At 40.9% G+C, this 21,151-nt stretch overlaps 1 protein-coding gene and 1 long non-coding RNA gene across 2 annotated transcripts in view; one reads left to right on the top strand and one right to left on the bottom strand.

Annotated features, from left to right (window-relative positions):
- Positions 1–21,151, top strand: part of LOC127484919 (uncharacterized) — a 695,554-nt gene that overhangs the window by 371,868 nt on the left and 302,535 nt on the right. The window lies entirely within an intron of this gene.
- DDX53 (DEAD-box helicase 53) lies at positions 15,820–20,208 on the bottom strand. The gene has a single exon (XM_002719959.5). It carries the CDS (start codon positions 18,788–18,790, stop codon positions 16,883–16,885), a length of 1,908 nt encoding a protein of 635 aa, XP_002720005.2. The 5' UTR covers positions 18,791–20,208; the 3' UTR covers positions 15,820–16,882.

The following is a 21,151-nucleotide window of genomic DNA, read 5'->3' as shown; positions in this document are numbered from 1 at the left end:
CAGCTCTCTGCTGTGGCCTGGGAGAGCAGTGGAGGATGGCCCAAGTGCTGGGCCCTGCACCCGTGTGGGGAGACCAGGATAAGCACCTGGCTCCTGCCATTGGATCAGCGCAGTGCGCCAGCTGCAGCACGCCGGCTGCGGTGGCCATTGGAGGGTGAACCAATGGCAAAGGAAGACCTTTCTCTCTGTTTCTCTCTCTCACTGTCCACTCTGCCTGTCAAAAAAATTTTTTTTAACTTTTATTTAATGAATATAAATTTCCAAAGTACAGAATATTGATTACAATGACTTCCCCCCCATAACGTCCCTCCAACCCGCAACCCTCCCCTTATCCACTCCCTCTCCCCTTCCATTCACATCAAGATTCATTTTCAATTCTCTTTATATACAGAAGATCAGTTTAGCATACATTAAGTAAAGATTTCAACAGTTTGCTCCCACACAGAAACATAAAGTGAAAAATACTGTTTGAGTACTAGTTATAGCATTAAATCTCAATGTACAGCACACTAAGGACAAAGATCCTACATGAGGAGTAAGTGCACAGTGACTCCTGTTGGTGACTTAACAAATTGACACTCTTGTTTATGGCATCAGTAATCAACCTAGGCTCTTGTCATGACCACCAAGGCTATGGAAGCCCCCTGGGTTCACTGACTCTGATCATTTTTAGACAAGGCCATGGTCAAAGTGGAAGTTCTCTCCTCCCTTCAGAGAAAGGTACCTCCTTCTTTGATGACCCATTCTTTCCACTGGGATCTCACTCACGGAGATCTTTCATTGAGGGTTTTTCTCCCCCCCCTCCCCAGAGTGTCTTGGCTTTCCATGCCTGAAATACTCTCATGGGCATTTCAGCCGGATCCGCATGCCTTAAGGGCTGATTATGAGGCCAGAGTGCTGTCAGGACATTTGCCATTCTATGGGTCTGCTGTGTATCTCACTTCCCATGTTGGACCATTCTCTCCCTTTTTGATTCTATCAGCTAGTATTTGCAGACACTATTCTTGTTTATGTGATCCCTTTGGTTCTTAGTCCTATCATTACGATCAATTGTGAACAGAAATTGATCACTGGGACTAGTGAGAAGGCATTGGTACATGCCACCTCGATGGGATTGAATTCGAATCCCCTGGTATGTTTCTAACTCCACCGTTTGAGACAAGTCAGCTTGAGCATGTCCTGAATTGCACATCTCTTCCCTCTCTTATTCCCACTCTTATATTTAACAGCGATCACTTTTCAGTTGTCGGGTCCCTGTCACCCCCATGGGAGACCTGGGTTGAGTTCCCAGCTCCTGGTTTCAGTCTGTTGCAGGCATTTGGGGAGTGAATCAGTACATTCTCCCTCTCCCTCTCCCTCTCCCTCTCCCTCTCCCTCTCCCTCTCCCTCTCCCTCTCCCTCTCTCCCCCTCGCTCTCTCGCTTACACATCAGTAAACAAATTTTTTTAAAGCACATCTATCAATGGATTTCAAAGCCACTTCAAGACCAGTATGATCTCACCTTGAGACCCTATTTCTAAACAAGATCACATTTTGAGATGCTGGGCGAGTATAATTTTTTTGTCTTTTTTTTTAAATTAGCAATTTTTTTTAACTTTTATTTAATGAATATAAATTTCCAAAGTAGGACTTATGGATTACAATGGCTTCCCCCCCCCATACCGTCCCTCCCACCCACAACCCTCCCCTTTCCCACTCCCTCTCCCCTTCCATTCACATCAAGATTCATTTTCGATTATCTTAATATACAGAAGATCAGCTTAGTATACATTAAGTAAGGATTTCAACAGTTTGCTCCCACACAGAAACATAAAGTGAAAAATAATAGATGATTTTTTTAAATGATGATGAAATCAGATCAGACCTATTGTCGTGTTTAATCCCAGTGAGAGTCAAGTTGGGAATTGATAATTTCTTTTTTTTTTTTTACAGAAGATCAGTTTAGTATGCATTAAGTAAAGATTTCAACAGTTTGCACCCCCATAGAAACACAAAGTGAAATATATTGTTTGAGTACTCGTTATAGCATTAAATCTCAATGCACAGCACATTAAGGACAGAGATCCTGCATGAGGAGTAAGTGCACAGTGACTCCTGTTGTTGACTTTACCAATTGACACTGCTGTCTATTGCCTCAGTAATCTCCCCATGCTCCAGTCATGAGTTTCCAAGGCTATGGAAGCCCTCTGAGTTCTCCGACTCTTATCTTGTTTAGACAAGGTCATAGTCAAAGTGGAGGCTCTCCTTCCTTCAGAGAAAGGTACCTCCTTCTTTGAAGACCTGTTCTTTCCACTGGGATCTCACTCACAGAGATCTTTTTGCCAGAGTGTCTTGGCTTTCCATGCCTGAAATACTCTCATGGGCTTTTCAGCCAGATCCGAATGCCTTTAGGGCTGATTCTGAGGCCAGAGTGCTATTTAGGACATCTGCAATTCTATGAGTCTGATGAGTATCTCGCTTCCCATGTTGGATCACTCTCCCCTTTATTTATTCTATCAGTTAGTGTTAGCAGGTACTAGACTTGTTTATGTGCTCCCTTTGACTCTTAGTCCTTTCATTATGATCAATTGTGAACTAAAATTGATCACTTGGAATAGTGAGATGGCATTGGTACATGCCACCTTGATGGGATTGAATTGGAATCCCCTGGTATGTTTCTAACTACCATTTGGGGCAAGTCAGCTTGAGCATGTCCCAAATTATACATCTCTTCCCTCTCTTATTCCCACTCGAATGTTTAACAGGGATCACATTTCAGTTAATTTTCAACACTTAAGAATAACTGTGTATTAATTACAGAATTAAGCCAGTCATATTAAGTAGAACAGACAAAAAAAACTACTAAGAGGGATAATATATTAAATTGTTCATTAACAGTCAGGGCTATGCTGATCAAGTCACCTTTTCTCATAGTGTCCATTTCACTTCAGGAGGTTTCCTTTTTGGTGTTCAGTCAGTTGTCACTGATCAGGGAGAACATATGGTATTTGTCCCTTTGGGACTGGCTTACTTCACTCAGCATGATGTGTTCCAGATTCCTCCATTTTGTTGCAAATGACTGGATTTCGTTGTTTCTTACTGCGGTATAGTATTCTAAAGAGTACATATCCCATAATTTCTTTATCCAGTCTACCTTTGATGGGCATTTAAGTTGGTTCCAGGTCTTAGCTATTGTGAATTGAGCTGCAAAAAACATTAGGGTGCAGACTGCTTTTTTGCAGATGACATGATTCTTTATTTAGGGGACCCAAAGAACTCTACTAAGAGACTATTGGAACTCATAGAAGAGTTTGGCAAAGTATCAGGGTATAAAATCAATGCACAAAAATCAACAGCCTTTGTATACACAGGCAATGCCATGGCTGAGGAAGAACTTCTAAGATCAATCCCATTCACAATAGCTACAAAAACAATCAAATACCTTGGAATAAACTTAACCAAGGACGTTAAAGATCTCTACAATGAAAATTACAAAACCTTAAAGAAAGAAATAGAAGAGGATACCAAGAAATGGAAAAATCTTCCATGCTCATGGATTGGAAGAGTCAATATCATCAAAATGTCCATTCTCCCAAAAGCAATTTATAGATTCAATGCAATACTAATCAAGATACCGAAGACCTTCTTCTCAGATCTGGAAAAAATGGTGCTGAAATTTATATGGAGGCAAAAGAGACCTCGAATAGCTAAAGCAATCTTGTACAACAAAAACAAAGCCGGAGGCATCTCAATACCAGATTTCAGGACATACTACAGGGCAGTTGTAATCAAAACAGCACGGTACTGGTACAGAAACAGATGGATAGACCAATGGAACAGAATTGAAACACCAGAAATCAACCCAAACATCTACAGGCAACTTATATTTGATCAAGGATCTAAAACTAATTCCTGGAGCAAGGACAGTCTATTCAATAAATGGTGCTGGGAAAATTGGATTTCCACGTGCAGAATCATGAAGCAAGACCCCTACCTTACACCTTACACAAAAATCCACTCAACATGGATTAAAGACCTAAATCTACGACCTGACACCATCAAGTTACTAGAGAACATTGGAGAAACCCTTCAAGATATTGGCACAGGCAACGAATTTCTGGAAAAGACCCGGGAGGCACAGGCAGTCAAAGCCCAAATCAACTATTGGGATTGCATCAAATTGATAAGTTTCTGTACTGCAAAAGAAACAGTCAGGAGAGTGAAGAGACAACCGACAGAATGGGAAAAAATATTTGCAAACTATGCAACAGATAAAGGGTTAATAACCAGAATCTACAAAGAGATCAAGAAACTCCACAAAAACAAAACAAACAACCCACTTAAGAGATGGGCCAAGGACCTCAATAGACATTTTTCAAAAGAGGAAATCCAAATGGCCAACAGGCACATGAAAAAATGTTCAAGGTCATTAGCAATCAGGGAAATGCAAATCAAAACCACAATGAGGTTTCACCTCACCCCGGTTAGAATGGCTCACATTCAGAAATCTACCAACAACAGATGCTGACGAGGATGTGGGGAAAAAGGGACACTAACCCACTGTTGGTGGGAATGCAAACTGGTTAAGCCACTATGGAAGTCAGTCTGGAGATTCCTCAGAAACCTGAAGATAACCCTACCGTTCGACCCAGCCATCCCACTCCTTGGAATTTACCCAAAGGAATTTAAATTGGCAAACAAAAAAGCGGTCTGCACCCTAATGTCTTTTTTTTTAACTTTTATTTAATGAATATAAATTTCCAAAGTACGGCTTATGGATTACAATGGCTTCCCCCCCATAACCCGACATCTGCTGCCATCCCTTCTGCCTCCTGGAGTGTACACTGGCCAGAAACTGGAGTTGAGAACAGAGTGGGACTTGAACCCATGCCTTCTACCAAGGGATGCAGGTATCCCAGGCAGCGTCTTCACTACTGCACCAAATGCCTGCCCTGACAGACGTCCTTCTATGAAGAGGAACAGACACACAGAGACACAGGGAAGGCCATGTGAACATGGAGGCAGAGGCTGGAGAGGTGCACCTGCAAGCAGAGAATACTAAGGACTGCCAGCTACCGAGGGGCTTAGGAACGAGAGATGAACAAACTCTCAGAACCTCTGCAAGCAGCCGATGCTGCCAGCACCTGGATTTAGGACTTCTGGCCTCCAGAACAGTCAGAGAATAATTTTTTTGTGGTTTTAAAAGCCACTAAGTTTGTGACAACTGCCATTGAAGACTAATACTGGTATGCATTGCTAGTAGTTTTATTAAGAGCTTATTCTGTTAGGGAAGCTTGCTGGGAAATTATCAATAGTTGATTTGTCCATGTATCAAGGAATAATCAAACCAAGGTATTTATCATTTGTTTTGTAGTGAGAATACCGGAAAGCCTCTCTTCTGGCTATTTGGAATTACGCAGTACAATATTGTTAACTGCAGTCACCCGACTGGGCGATTGAACACTAGGACTTAGTCCACCTATCTGACTAATTTTGAACCCATGCAACAACCTACAGCCAATAAGTCACAGAGCTAGAAACAAACGCAATGTTGTCATACCCTAAACTCTACATGTCTAATTCAGTGCTTCTAAAACTCGAATCTCTATGCAAATTACCTAAGGATCTTGCTAAAAAGTATATCATGGTTTGGTAGGTCTTGGGTTGGACCCAAGAGTCAGCTCTTCTAACAAGCTCCCAGGTAATGCCCATGCTGTTGCTCAGACGCCTCTGTGAGTGGTGAGGAGCTAAGTGTCCTGCCTTCCTTGGCATGGGCTAGCTGGAAATGTGACTCCTTCTGGAGTAATTATTCTGAGTTCTAGCCATATCCTTGCAGAGTCATAATGAAAGTGGTTGAAAGTATGGGACAGGACAATTTTGGGGAAATGAGAGTTGGAGACATGGTTTTTGGAATTATCAGCAAAAAGGAAACGGTTGAAAACCTTGGAATGGATAAGCTTACTGATATGTTCTATTTAAAAATTTTCAAATCCCTTTACTTTTTGATGGGGCTGATTAAAAAAGAAATCAAACCTGAAAAAAAAAACATAATTTCTGCTATTCCAAAACAAGAATGATTATGCTATAATTTATCTAACTAGTACCCTATTATTGGACTTCGAATTTTAAAAAAATTTAATTACCATTGTGATTAATATGCTTGTATGTACATATTGGTATGTATGAATAATTATCAATTAAGAATAAATGTCAGTATGTGAATTTTTAGAACCTATTCATAATTAATCTTATGGAAAATGAGGGACTTACTTATCTGTATCTAGTGTATTTTTTCTTTGGGAAACAATATAATGGCCATCAGGCACAAAGTCAGCAAAGAGACAGTTACTCTAAAAGTGGTAGTGCTCAAAATGTAACCCAAATGAGAATTGCCTAGAAGACTTGTATGTGCAAGAAATTTTGAGCCTTATTCTCAGGATTTCTGATTTCACAGATCTTGGAGGAGACATGCAACAATTCTTGAGGTGTTGCTTTTGTCTCTTGAAAAATAATTATTTTTTTGAAAGGCATATTGACAGAGAAAGAGAGCTTCCATCTACTGGTTCATTTCCCCAAATTGCTGCAACACCCAGGTCAGGGCCAAGCTGAAGCCAGGAGCTCAGAATTCATCTGGATCTCCCACTGGTGGTAGGGAACCAAGTACTTGAATCATCCCCTGCTGTTTCCTAGGCATATCAGCAGGAAACCAGATCAGAAGCAGAGTAGCCAAGCTTGAACTTGAAGCCCAACATGGGATATAAGTGTCCTAAGTGGTAGCTTAACCTGGTATACCACTATGCCCACTGCAAAATTTCCTTTTTTAAGTGATTTGAAATTCTACTTTTTAAACCTTTTAAAGGATTCTTGTATTTATTTATTTGTTTGAAAGGCAGAGTGACAGAGAGGGAGGGAGAGACAGAAACCTTTCATCTGCTGGTTTATCCCCCAAATGCCCACAGTAGCCAGGGTTGGCCCAGCTGAAGCTAGGAGTCAAGAATTCCATCCAAGTCTCCCAAGTGGGTGACAAAGTCTCAGGTATTTGAGCCGTTATCCACAGCTTGCTTTCTTTTCTTTCCTTCCTGCCTTCCTTCTTCTCTTCTCTTCTCCTTCTCCTTCTCCTTCTCCTTCTCCTTCTTCTTCTTTTTCTTTTTCTCCTCTCCTCCTCTCTTCTCTCTTCTCTTCTTCCCTGCCCCTTCCCTTTCCCCTGTTTTCTTTTTTAAAGATTTATTTATTTGGCAGAGTTACAGAGAGGTAGAGGGAGGGAGGGAAGGAAGGAAAGAGAGAGAGGGAGGGGTCTTTCATCCGCTGGTTGATTCCCCAGATGGCCGCCACAGCTGGAGATGTGCCAATCCGAAGCCAGGAGCCATGATCTTTATCCAGGTCTCCCACATGGGCACAGAGGTCCAAGCACTTGGGCCATCTTCTACTGCTTTCCCAGGACACAGCAGAGAGCTGGATGGGAAGTGGGGTGCCAGCACTGCAGGCAGTGGCTTTACCCGCTATGTGTCAGCTCTGGCCCCTCACAGCTTTCTGCAGTGCATTAGGGAGCTGGATCCGTAGTAAAGTAGCCAGGGCTTGAAGCAGTGGTCTGATACAGGTGTTTCAAGGAACACCTTAACCTTCTATGCCACAACTCCGACTCTAAAATTCTGCCTTTATTGCATCTAGATTCTTAGTCACATTTAGCTCTGGGCAATTTTGCATCATGGTTTTTCAGTCAAGCTGGATAAAATTTTTTAAAAATATTTCTTTGAAAAGTGGAGAGAGGGGAAGGAGAGGGAGACAGATCTGCCATCCATATACCCAAATGCCTGTGATGGCCAGGGCTGTGCTGGGACAAAAGTTGCGAGCTTGGAACTCAATTCAGGACTCCCATATGGGTGGCAGGGTCCCAATTACTTGATCCATCTCTGCTGCCTCCCAGGGTCTGCGTTAGCAGGAAGCTGGGACCCAAGTTCTGATGTGGGATGCAGGCATCTAAACCAGTAGGCCAAATGCCCACCCTATAAACTGTATTGATAGATTTTTATGATGTATTTAAATATCTGACAATGCAATCTCTCATAAATTATTTGAGTTTTTCAGCTATTGTACTATAAGCGTAAACATTATTGTTAGAGAACAGGAACTGTAGAAGTGTTTGAAATAAGGGGGAGCGAGTAGGAGAGTGGGGAAGGTGTGATCCCCTTGGCTGGACCCAGGATGATGACTATCATCAGGTTCAGCAGATGAAAGAAGAGGCATTCCAAATGCAGGAAATGGGCTGCGCAGCTGCCAGAACATATAATGGGTAATTGGAGAGGCAGGGTAGAAGGGATGTAACATTGTGGAATGTCAACTACATGTCAGGCACCATGCTAGGAATCTCACAGAAACTGCTCTGGGGTCAGCTATACCCTCATCTTCTGCTGCTTTGTTAGTGCAGTCTCAATGCCTTGCTTTTAATCTGTTCCCATTCATACGTAGAACTGCTGAAAGACAATCCACTCACATAAAAACAGTAGTGATCAGTGTGTAAACCACAGTTTCTTGGCCTCAATATCATTTGGGTTGAAAAATCCGTTGTTATAGGGTGCTGTCCTATGCATTACAGGATTTTGTCTCTGAGCTCCACCTTCCCGAGGACAGTAGCAATCCTGCCTCCTGGTGGGGACAACAAAAACTGGCTCTAAAGGTTGCCAAAGATCCCTTTGGGGCAAAATCAACTCCAGTTGAAAAATATGTATTACATCACTAGCTTGAAAGTTGGTGGAGTATTTTGCAGTGCACAACAAATAAGTATCCTTTTTCTTTCCCTCTCTGAAGTCCTCCCATGATTTCAGGTTTCTCTGAAATCAGGTAGTTTTTTTTTTTTTTTTCTTCCCTCAATCTATTTCAGAATTTCCTGACTATGGTACTATTGACATTTTGGGAAAGATAATTCTTGTGTGTGTTTGTTTTTTAAGATTGATTTTATTTTATTTGAGAGAGGTAGAGAGAGAGAGACAATCTGCCAAGTTTTGATTCACTCCCCAGATGGCCACAACGGCTGTGGCCAGGCCAGGCCAAAGCTAGGAGCTTCTTTCTGGTCTCCCACGTGGATGCAGGGGCTCAAACACTTGGGCCATCTTCTGCTGATTTTTCCAGGCAATTAACAAAGAGCTGCACTGGAAATGAAGAAGCCAGGACATGAACCAGTGTCCATATGGGATGCCAGCAATGCAGGCGGTGGCTTTACCTGCTATGTTGCTTTCTGTTTGTTGTTTTGTGTGGGACTGTCCTATGCATTGTGGGATGTTTTGTGATACCGCTAGACTCTATCCAGGACATAACACTACCACCAGTGCCCCCTCCGCATTATGACAAATACGTCTCCAAATGTTGAAAAAATCGATCATGATGGATAACCACAGATGCAGATTCTACCAAAGTAGGAAACTTGGAGGGTTTTATTCAGTACAATCCACAAAATGTAACATCATAGCCTATTTTTTTTCCTTTGAATTTCCTTTGAATCTTCTTGGTTACTATGGAATTAGTTTTGGTTCTTTTGCTCCACTTGGCATATGCTCTCAAAGGAATTCACTGTCTCACAACCATTGTTCTAGGCCAGGTGATTCTTTAGTGTGGGAGGCTGTCCTGTAGACTGTAGGACTTTTAGCAACCTCTACCCACTAGATGCCACTAGCACCTCACCCCCCAACCCAAAGTTGTAGCAACCCATACTATCTCCAAATACTGTCAAATGTCTTAGGGAGCAAATTACCACTAGTTGAGAACTGTGGTTCCATCTCACTTACCTTTCTCCATATGCCGGCTCTTCTTTTCAGTCTATGAATACTGCTGTGTTTTTCTTACTCATAGACACTGAGTGATCGATTTTGTTGTTACTTAGACATGACTGAGGAACCTCACTATCTCCTCATTTAATTGTTGCATTTTTCTAATAAATGTAGCATTGCCCCTAAGAGCAATTCTGGTAAGTAACATATACTCTAAGGTTTAAAACCTCAGATATGTATACATACAGTATTTACCTCTTTTTCCCTTAATTGCTTCCTTTTAAAAAAAAGAAACTTGGACACTCATTTTTTGTTTCATTATTTTTTAAAAGATTTATTTATTTGAAAGGCAGAGTTAGAGGCACAGATATATATCTCTCTATATATTATAGATAGATAGATAGATATCTTCCACCCACTGGTTCACTCCCCAAATGGCTGGAGCTGGGTCGATCCAAAGCCAGGAGACAGGAGCTTCCTCCAGGTCTCCCGCGTGGACACAGGGGCCCAAGGACTTATACCATCTTCTGCTTTTCCAGGCACATTAGCAGGGAGCTGGATTGGATATGGGCAGCAACTATATGAAATACTAGCTCCACAGGTGGCAGCTTTACCTGCTATGCCATAGCACTGGCCCCTAGTTTCTTTGTTTCTTAAAGACAGAGTTAAGGCATGCCAGGGAAAAATATTGTTGCATTATTTTTGTCTTTATTTTTCCACAGACATTAAAACTTAACTATTTCTAATGTTTTCATGAACGCTGATTTTTTTTTCCAAGATCTATCGGTATTTTTTTTTCACCCCAAAGAAACCTTTAATTTAAGGAATACAAACTTCACACATTTCATAAGTACAACTTTAGGAATACAGTGATTCTTCCCACCATACCTGCCCTCCCACCCACACTCCCACCCCACCTCCTCCTCTATCTCATTCCCAGTCCCATTCTCCACTAAGATCCATTTTCAATTAAATTTATACAGAAAAGATCAACTCTATTCTAAATAAGGAGTTCAACAATTGGCATGAAAATAAAACAATTGGCATGAAAATAAAATTTTAGACTTTATATAGCATCACTGTGAGGATTTAATTTTTAAGTTGTAAAATGCATATTACTTCTGAATAAAGCATAGAGATAGAATCAGATATAATTAGAATTTTACTAAAATTGGTTCCTGTGACCAAAAAATTTCATTCAATGAATTCTTAATGTTTTCCTTTTTAATAATTTTTCTTTGGACCTTGAGAGCTTCCAATACAATAGTACTGGGGGACTTCAATACTCCACTCTCAGAAATAGACAGATCAACAGGACAGAAGATCAACAAGGAGACAGTAGATTTAAACGACACTATAGCCCAAATGGATCTAACAGATATCTACAGAACTTTTCATCCTACACAGAAAGCATTTACATTCTTCTCAGCAGTACATGGAACCTTCTCTAGGACTGACCACATACTAGGCCATAAAGCAAGCCTCAGCAAATTCAAAAGAATTAGAACCATACCATTCAGCTTCTCAGACCATAAAAGAATGAAGTTGGAAATTAGCAACTCAGGAATCCCTAGAGCATATGCAAACACATGGAGATTGAACAACATGCTCCTGAATGAACAATGGGTCATAGAAGAAATCAAAAGAGAAATAAAAAATTTTCTGGAAGTAAATGAGGATAACAGCACAACATACCAAAACTTACGGGATACAGGAAAAGCAGTGTTAAGAGGAAAGTTCATATCAATAGGTGCCTACATCAAGAAATTGGAAAGGCACCACATAAATGAGCTTTCAACGCATCTCAAGGACCTAGAAAACCTACAGCAAACCAGAACCAAATCTAGTAGGAGAAGAGAAATAATTAAAATCAGAGAAGAAATCAACAGGATTGAATCCAAAAAACATTACAAAAAATGAGCCAAACGAGGAGCGGGTTTTTTGAAAAAATAAACAAAATTGACACCCTATTGGCCCAACTAACTAAAAAAAGAAGAGAAAAGACCCAAATCAATAAAATCAGAGATGAAAAAGGAAACATAACAATAGACACCACAGAAATAAAAAGAATCATCAGAAATTACTACAATGACTTGTATGCCAGCAAACAAGGAAATCTATCAGAAATGGATAAATTCCTGGACACATGCAACCTACCTAAATTGAATCAGGAAGACACAGAAAACCTAAACAGATCCATAACTGAGACAGAAATTGAAACAGTAATAAAGGCCCTCCCAACAAAGAAATGCCCAGGACCAGATGGATTCACTGCTGAATTCTACCAGACATTTAAAGAAGAACTAACTCCAATACTTCTCAAACTATTCAGAACAATCAAAAAAGAAGGAATCCTCCCAAATTCTTTCTATGAAGCGAGCATCACCTTAATTCCTAAGCCGGGAAAAAGATGCAGCATTGAAAGAGAATTACAGACCAATATCCCTGATGAACATAGATGCAAAAATCCTCAATAAAATTCTCGCCAATAGAATGCAACAACACATCAGAAAGATCATCCATCCAGACCAAGTGGGATTTATCCCTGGCATGGAGGGATGGTTCAACGTGCACAAAACAATCAACGTGATACACCTCATTAACAGACTGCAGAAGAAAAACCATATGATTATCTGAATAGATGCCGAGAAAGCATTTGATAAAATACAACACCCTTTCATGATGAAAACTCTAAGCAAATTGGGTATAGAAGGAACATTCCTCAACACAATCAAAGCAATTTATTTAAAACCCATGGCCAACATCCTATTGAATGGGGAAAAGTTGGAAGCATTTCCACTGAGATCTGGTACCAGACAGGGATGCCCACTCTCACCACTGCTATTCAATATAGTTCTGGAAGTTTTAGCCAGAGCTATTAGGCAAGAAAAAGAAATTAAAGGGATACAAATTGGGAAGGAAGAAGTCAAACTATCCCTCTTTGCAGATGATATGATTCTTTACTTAGGGGACCCAAAGAACTCTACTAAGAGACTATTGGAACTCATGGAAGAGTTTGACAAAGTGGCAGGATATAAAATCAATGCACAAAAATCAACAGCCTTTGTATACACAGACAATGCCACGGCTGAGGAAGAACTTCTAAGATCAATCCCATTCACAATAGCTACAAAAACAACCAAATACCTTGGAATGAAGTTAACCAAGGACGTTAAAGATCTCTACGATGAAAATTACAAAACCTTAAAGAAAGAAATAGAAGAGGATACCAAGAAATGGAAAAATCTTCCATGCTCATCGATGGGAAGAATCAATAAATCAAAATGTCCATGCTCCCAAAGCAATTTACAGATTCAATGCGATACCAATCAAGATACTGAAGACATTCTTCTCAGACCTGGAAAAAATGATGCTGAAATTCATATGGAGACATAGGAGACCTCGAATAGCTAATGCAATCTTGTACAACAAAAACAAAGCTGGAGGCATCACAATACCAGATTTCAGGACATAGTACATGGCAGTTGTTATCAAAACAGCACGGTACTGGTACAGAAACAGATGGATAGACCAATGGAACAGAATTGAAACACCAGAAATCAACCCAAACATCTACAACCAACTCATATTTGATCAAGGATCTAAAACCAATCCCTGGAGTAAGGACAGTCTATTCAATAAATGGTGCAGGGAAAATTGGATTTCCACGTGCAGAAGCATGAAGCAAGAGCCCTACCTTTCACCTTATACAAACATTCACTCAACATGGATTAAAGACTTAAATCTACGACCTGACACCATCACATTATTAGAGAGCATTGGAAAAACCCTGCAAGATATAGGTATGGGCAAAGACTTCCTAGAAAAGACCCTGGAGGCACAGGCAGTCAAAACCAAAATTAACATTTGGGATTCAATCAAATTGAGAAGTTTCTGCACTGCAAAAGAAACAGTCAGGAAAGTGAAGAGGCAACCGACAGAATGGGAAAAAATATTTGCAAACTGTGCAATAGATAAAGGGTTGATAACCAGAATCTACAAAGAAATCAAGAAACTCTACAACATCAAAAAAACAACCCACTTAAGAGATGGGCCAAGGACCTCAATAGACATTTTTCAAAAGAGGAAATCCAAATGGCCAACAGACACATGAAAAAATGTTCAAGATCACTAGCAATCAGGGAAATCCAAATCAAAACCACAATGAGGTTTCACCTCACCCCGGTTAGAATGGCTCACATTCAGAAATCTACCAACAATAGATGCTGGCGAGGGTGTGGGGAATAAGGGACACTAACCCACTGTTGGTGGGAATGCAAACTGGTTAAGCCACTATGGAAGTCAGTCTGGAGATTCCTCAGAAACCTGAATATAACCCTACCACTCAACCCAGCCATCCCACTCCTTGGAATTTACCCAAAGGAAATGAAATTGGCAAACAAAAAAGCTGTCTGCACCTTAATGTTTATTGCAGCTCAAATCACAATAGCTAAGACCTGGAACCAACCCAAATGCCCATCAACGGTAGACTGGATAAAGAAATTATGGGACATGTACTCTATAGAATACTATACAGCAGTCAAAAACAACGAAATCCGGTCATTTGCAACAAGATGGAGGAATTTGGAAAACATCATGCTGAGTGAAATAGGCCAGTCCCAAAGTGACAAATATCGTATGTACTCCATGATCGGCGACAACTAAATGAGCACCAAAGGGGAAAATTGTTGAAGTGAAATGGACACTATGAGAAACAGTGACCTGATCAGCTCTTGTCCTGACTGTTGATGTACAATGTAATACTTTATCCATTTTAGTGTTTTTTTGTTTTGTTTTGTTCTAGTACTATTGGTTGAACTCTGTAATTAACACACAATTATTCTTAGGTGTTTAAATTTTAACTGAAAAGTGATCCCTGTTAAATATAAGAGTGGGAATAAGAGAGGGAGGTGATGTACAATTTGGGACATACTCAATCGGACTTGCCCCGAATGGTGCCAGGGGATTCCAATACAATCCCATCAAGGTGGCATGTACGAATGCCATCTCACTAGTCCAGGTGATCAATTTCAGTTCACAATTGATCACATTGATAGATCTAAGAGTCAAAGGGATCACGCAAACAAGACTAGTGTCTGCTAATACTAACTGATAGAATAAGAAAGGGAGAGAACCATCCATCATGGGAAGTGGGATACACAGCAGACTCATAGAATGGCAGATGTCCTAAATAGCACTCTGGCCTCAGAATCAGCCCTTAAGGCATTCAGATATGGCTGAAGAGCCCATGAGAGTATTTTAGGCATGGAAAGCCAAGACACTCTGGAAAAAAAAAAAAAAAGACCTAAATGAAAGATCTCTGCAAGTGAGATCCCAGTGGAAAGAACGGGCCCATCAAAGAGGGAGGTAACTTTCTCTGAAGGGAGGAGAGAACTTCCACTTTGACTATGACCCTGTTGGAATAGGATCGAAGTCAGCGAACTCAAAAGGCTTCCATAGCCTTGGCAACTCATGACAAGAGCCTAGGGAGATTACTGACGCCATAAACAAGAGTGTCAAATTGTTAACTCAACAACAGGAGTCACTGTGTACTTACTTTTCATGTGGGATCTGTCCCTAATGTGTTGTCCAATGTGAAGTAATGCTATCACTAGTACTGAAACAGTATTTTATACTTTGTGTTTCTGTGTGGGTGCAAACTGATGAAATCTTCACTTACTATATACTAAATCAATCTTCTGTATATAAAGAGAATTGAAAATGAATGTTGATGTGAATGGAATGGGAGAGGGAGCGGGAGATGGGAGGTGTGCGAGTGCGAGGGAAATTATGGGGGGGGAAGCCATTGTAATCCATAAACTGTACTTTGGAAATTTATATTTACTAAATAAAAAAATTCAATTAAAAAATGAAATTTTGCACTAAAATTTTTTTTTCTTTCACATTCATTTTTCCTTCATGTGAGTATCTTTTCAATACTAATTGAAATAAAATATGAAAGAAAAAGCAAATAATTAAAATCTTCCAATTGCATTACAAGAATGAATTAAAAATGCAGAATATATTATTCTAGTCATTAAAAGAGCTTTCTTGTTGAATTTGTTGTACCAAGATAGAATTTCCTTAGATCAGACAATAAAATGTCAATATATGATGGGGATAAACCATTTTAGTTTTAATACCATAGAATTTTAGAGGTTAAGGAAACACTCAAGTTATTTATTATAGCCATGTAATATACCATTTTATGCATCAGAAAATTGAGGCCTAAGGAAAGCAAAATTTGAACTAATGATTAGTGATAGAATTCCTGTAAGGATCTTATTCCTAATGAGTCACACACTCTGCTCTGTTGGTTACCTATGTGTGATAAAATAAAATTATGTAAATCTTCTAGAAGATTTAGCCCTTATTTTCTAATGAAGTGAAGAAAATAGAGAAAAGTAGAGACATATTTTAGGGATTGTTGTGGAACCAACCAATAGGGGGAGAGGATATTTTGATTGGGATGAGCTCCGTGAAAGCTATTCTTGGGGTTGGCACCATGGCTCAATGGATTAAGCTGCAGCCTGCAGTGCTGGCATCCCATATGGGTGCCGGCTTGAGTCCCAGTGACTCCACTTGTGATTTTTCTCCCACTAGTGTACCTGGGAAAGCAATGGAGGATGGCCCCAGTATCTGGGCCCCTGCACCCCTGTGGGAGACCCAAAAGAAGCTCCTGGCTCCTGGCTTCAGACTGGTACAGCCCTGGCCATTGCAGCCATTTGGGGAGCAATCCAGTGGATGGAAGATTGCTCTGTCTCTCCTTCTCTGTCTCTGTAACTCTACCTTTCAAATAAATAAATAAACCTTAAAAAAGAAAGCTATGTTTCAATTAAGTACAACTATTTTAAATTAAGAAAAACACCATTGTTATTTTCTACCAAGTCTTTTAGAGAAGACAGATGGTCATGGCAAGTTATAAAATAAACTAGATTTTAACCAACATATAACATTTAAATTCTCACCATATAGACAATCTCGCTCTTTTTAATATTTTTATTGAAGAACATGCACAATATTGAAAACCAAGCAGCATTATCTAAGAACACATTGCATCTTCAAACTGCCAGTATGTTTCCTCTTGAACACTTTACGCAATGCCTTGAATCTTCTAATAATCGTTTAAGTGTCTGTAAATATTAATAAAAGTTCTTATATTTTCCTCGAAACACTTTGAAGTTTTTTTCTGTGCTGCTTTTCTTATGGAACTTGTATCCTTCTGCCATTTTTGCAAGATCTTCAGGGACATTTTGATTTGCTCGTTCCAAAATTTTAATCAGTTCATCAGCGATCTTTGCATCATTTGGAGTAACAAGGGTAATCGATGTTCCAACCTTTCCCGCTCTTCCAGTACGTCCTATCCTGTGTACATATTCTTCAATATTTCGTGGGAAGTCATAGTTGTAGACATGTGTGATGTCATTAACATCAAGACCCCGGGACGCTAAATCAGTTGCGATGAGTATCTTCACCTTTCCGGTTCTGAAGTCTTCTAGAGCTTGCTCTCGATCACTTTGTTCTCTATCACCATGCAGTGACTCTATGGGTATGCCTTGGATGCCCAAATCGCTTGCTAAGTCATCAGCAGTGATTTTTCGGCTGACAAACACGATGACTTTGTCTCTGGGTGTCATGTTCTCTAGGAATTCTTGTACAAGAGCACGTTTTTCTTCTTCTGTAGTCACAATTACATTCTGCTGCACTGTACTTACAGCAACCAGATCTAGAGTACCAACGTAAACCATCATAGGGTCTTTCAGGTAGGAGTGTGCAAGTCGGCGGATGGCATCCGGCCAAGTTGCACTTGTCATAACGGTCTGCCGGTCTGGGCGCACATCTAGTAAAATCTTCATTATTTGATGTTCAAAGCCCAGATCCAGCATTTTATCTGCCTCATCCAAGACCAAATAGGTTATGCTTCTTAGGTTGACATGGTTATTCAGTTGTAGATCATTCAATCTTCCAGGAGTTGCAATAATGATATCTACACCTTTGGCAATGTCTTCTATTTGTCCCCTTCTATTTCCACCACCATATATGCAACTACTTTTAAAACCTTTATACGAGTACTTAGAACATTCACTTTCTACTTGAAGAGCTAGTTCTCTAGTGGGTGTAAGGACTAGCATGCCAGGTCCATTCCTTTCTTCTCTAGATGTTGGTTGAGAATCAAGATGAATAAACCCAGGCATTAAGTAGGAGAGTGTTTTACCAGTTCCAGTTTGGGCTACCCCTATAAGATCTATCCCTTGTAGAATAACTGGCCACGCCTGTGACTGAATTGGCGTTGGCTTTTGAAAACTTGCCTTCTTTATGTTTCTCATAAGCTCAGGATACTGCGCGAACGCATCCTCAAATGTACAAGTTGGTTTGGGAATTGGGCGCTTTTCACCATCTCTCAAATCTTCACAGGTTATGTTAAAATTTTCCTTTCGCCATTCATCTACTTGTATTTTAGACATTGAGCTTGTAGCTTCTGATTCTATATAAAAGTTTTTCTTAATTGGTGGTAAATCTGCCCACTTCCGTTTCTCCCACTCTACAAATTGCATACGAATTTGGTCCCAATCTAACAATGGCCGAGCTTCTCGAGCGGTGTTGCCTGAACTTGAGCAGCTTGTTACAGAGGACTGGGATGTGGCAGGGCCAACACTGGATTCTGAGATGTACCTTTCTTGTCTTCTAACCACAGCGTCTATATCTGCTTTGGCCTTTTCTTTCATGTCACTACTGCCAAAAATTTTTATTTCTGAGTCAAAGTCCCCCTTTACAATTTTTATTTTAGTGTTTGTCACGCGTTGTAGATCTTTTAATTTTGATCCACCGCGACCAACTATGGCACCAACCACGTTGTTTTTCAGTTTAAAGCAGAGGGGTGGTTCGTAGGAGCCTGAGGCCCCCAAATCACTAGCAGGGCCCCTCCAGCTGCTGCCACCACCGCCACCGTCTCTGGCCCTGCCTCGGCCTCTGCCAACCCCGCCATTTTGGCGGGCCCCAAGATCTCCTGAATTAGGCTGTGCCCTCTTCTGCTCTGGGGTCCACGGCATATTGTGGTGGTACCGGCGCTGGCCTTTGGCCTACATACGGTTAGAAGAGAGCATGTCTGCGGGCAGCACACCGGTTGAGAAGTCAGGTTTGTGGCCTCTCTGTCCGCAGGCTCCGTAGCAACAGACAGCAGTTACAGAGGGCACAGGGGGAGGGCCTTGGCAGTTTGACCAATCACAAAGCCAGGACCAAGTGATGTAAGCAGGCATTGATGATGTAGTATTTAAAGAGATACTCACTCTTAGGGAGTGGCCCTGCAGGCGCTTATAGCACCCTGGGAGTGAGTGCCTCATTAATTTTTGTGCCCTGGGTGCTTCATTCAATTTCCTGGAATTAGTTATGACTCAGCTTAGGAGAAGCCTTGAAGCAGGGCTTGGCACTTTTCTTAGCGCCCCTTTTTTCCCCTTCCATATGATTTCATAGCTACTAAGATCTTAGCAATGCAAGGTTATGTGTAAGTCATTTATTAGGTACAATGTGGAAAAAACCATGGTAGCGATCTGGACTTGCGGCATTTAACTTATATTAAAACAGTTCCAGGGCTGGCGCTGTGATGCAGCAGTTTAAAGTCCCAGCCCACAGTGCTGGCATTCCATAGGGGCGCTGGTTCGAGTCCTGGCTGCTCCACTTCCAATCCAGCTCTCTGCTATGGCCTGGGAAAGTGGTGGAAGATGGCCTGAGTCCTTGGGTTCCTGCCCCTGTGTGGGAGACCTGGAAGATGCTCCTGGCTTCGGATCAGCTCAGTTCTGGCACTTGTGGCCATTAGGGGAGTGAAGCAGTGGATGGAAGACTTCTCTCTCTCTCTGGCTCTCTCTCTTTTACCACTAAATAAAAATAAATCTTAAAAAAGATAAAACGGTTCCAGGGGCTGGTGTTGTGGCTCAGCAGGTTAAGCCACCACCTGCAACGGCGGCATCCTGTGTGGGCTCTGGTTCATGTCTCAGCTGCCCCACTTCTGATCCAGCTCCCTGCTAATGTGCCTGGGAAATCAGCGTGAGATGGCCTAAGTACTTGGGTCCCTGCCACCCACATGGGAGACCTGGGAGAAGTTCCTGACTCCTGGCTTCAGCCTGGCCCAACTCTGGCCTTTGTAGCCATCTGGGGGCTTTGTAATCATTAGCAGATGTGTAAGATATCCCCCCACCCTCATCTCTTTGTAATTTTGCCTTTCATATAAATAAAATAATTCTTAAAACACCACATAGCTCTAGAGGTCAGGGGGCTTTGTTCATCACGGGGCTGCCCACCCGATTATGTGGCCGTTACAAAGGTAATATTGAATTGAAATGCGCTGCCTGTTGCATCCTTAGGTCTTTGTTCTGACTGCCGAAATGACACAGAATAGGTTCAGTTCCCCCTGTAATCCCATGTACTTACCACTGTTTAATCCCCTTCAGGTTTCTCTTTATCAGGGTAATAGTCCCAGTTACTTCAGCATCATGGTCTATGACATGGTTTCTAAGATGTGCATCATTTTGTTCCCAGGATCTTACATATCTTTTATAACACCAAGAACTAAACAAAGAAATGAATTCCAGTATTAGGATATCTTCAGTGAACTTGATAGTTCTACTAATTGACCTAAGGAATCCTAAAACACAAAACTGCTCACAGTAACAACACTGGTATTTAAGTTCTCTTTTTTTTTAACCTGTACTTACTGTGTTGATTATTTTGTTGTACATTTGTTTAATTAGAGGCAATTGTTGGGTGCAACAGTTAAACCACCACTTGATAAGTGTGCATGCTGTGTCAGTGTCATAATGCCTGAGTTTGTGTCCTGGCTCTGCTCCCTGTTCATGCTGATGTACCCCTAGGAGTTAGCTCATAGCTCAAGAGTGTTGGTCATGGATCCCCATGTGGAAGATCTGGGTGAGTTTTAGGTTGATGGCTTCAGCTTGGTCTAGCCTGGTCGTTGCAAGCATTTGGGGAGTGAACCAGTGAATGGGAGATTGATCTCTCTCCCTCCCTCTTTCTCTCTCTCCCCCTACCTTTCAAATAAATGCAAATAATTAACATTTGCTTAACTAAGAGTAGAGTATGTATCTAATTTATTTTCATTGATATGTCCTATTGTGATTTTAATAATTATTCTCTCATATATATTATATTCTAGTTTTAAGTGTTCTGCAAATTCAGTAGCCATAGCATCTTTTTCTCTTTGGCCAAAATTGTTGACTAAAATTTAAACAGTATCAAATAGAAGTCTGTGACAGGTGGGAGAAACCTTCTCTGTGTCATTTTTCCTGAAAGATGCTTTTCGAAGAAAGAGTAAAGGTTGCTGGCTAAATATATTTGTGAGATACAGTACTGCATAGCCCCTGTTAAAGCAACAGCTCTCGGTAGATATTATAGAAGCTTTG

The sequence above is a fragment of the Oryctolagus cuniculus genome, chromosome X (genome assembly GCF_964237555.1).
Source record: "Oryctolagus cuniculus chromosome X, mOryCun1.1, whole genome shotgun sequence".
NCBI classification, from domain to species: Eukaryota; Metazoa; Chordata; class Mammalia; order Lagomorpha; family Leporidae; genus Oryctolagus; species Oryctolagus cuniculus.
Note: the sequence above shows the minus strand (reverse complement) of the source record. Positions and strands in the feature narration are given on the sequence as shown.

Coding starts and splice junctions, on each gene's coding strand:
- DDX53 (XM_002719959.5), bottom strand. CDS start 18,790: ATGCCGTGGACCCCAGAGCAGAAGAGGGCACAGCCTAATTCAGGAGAT.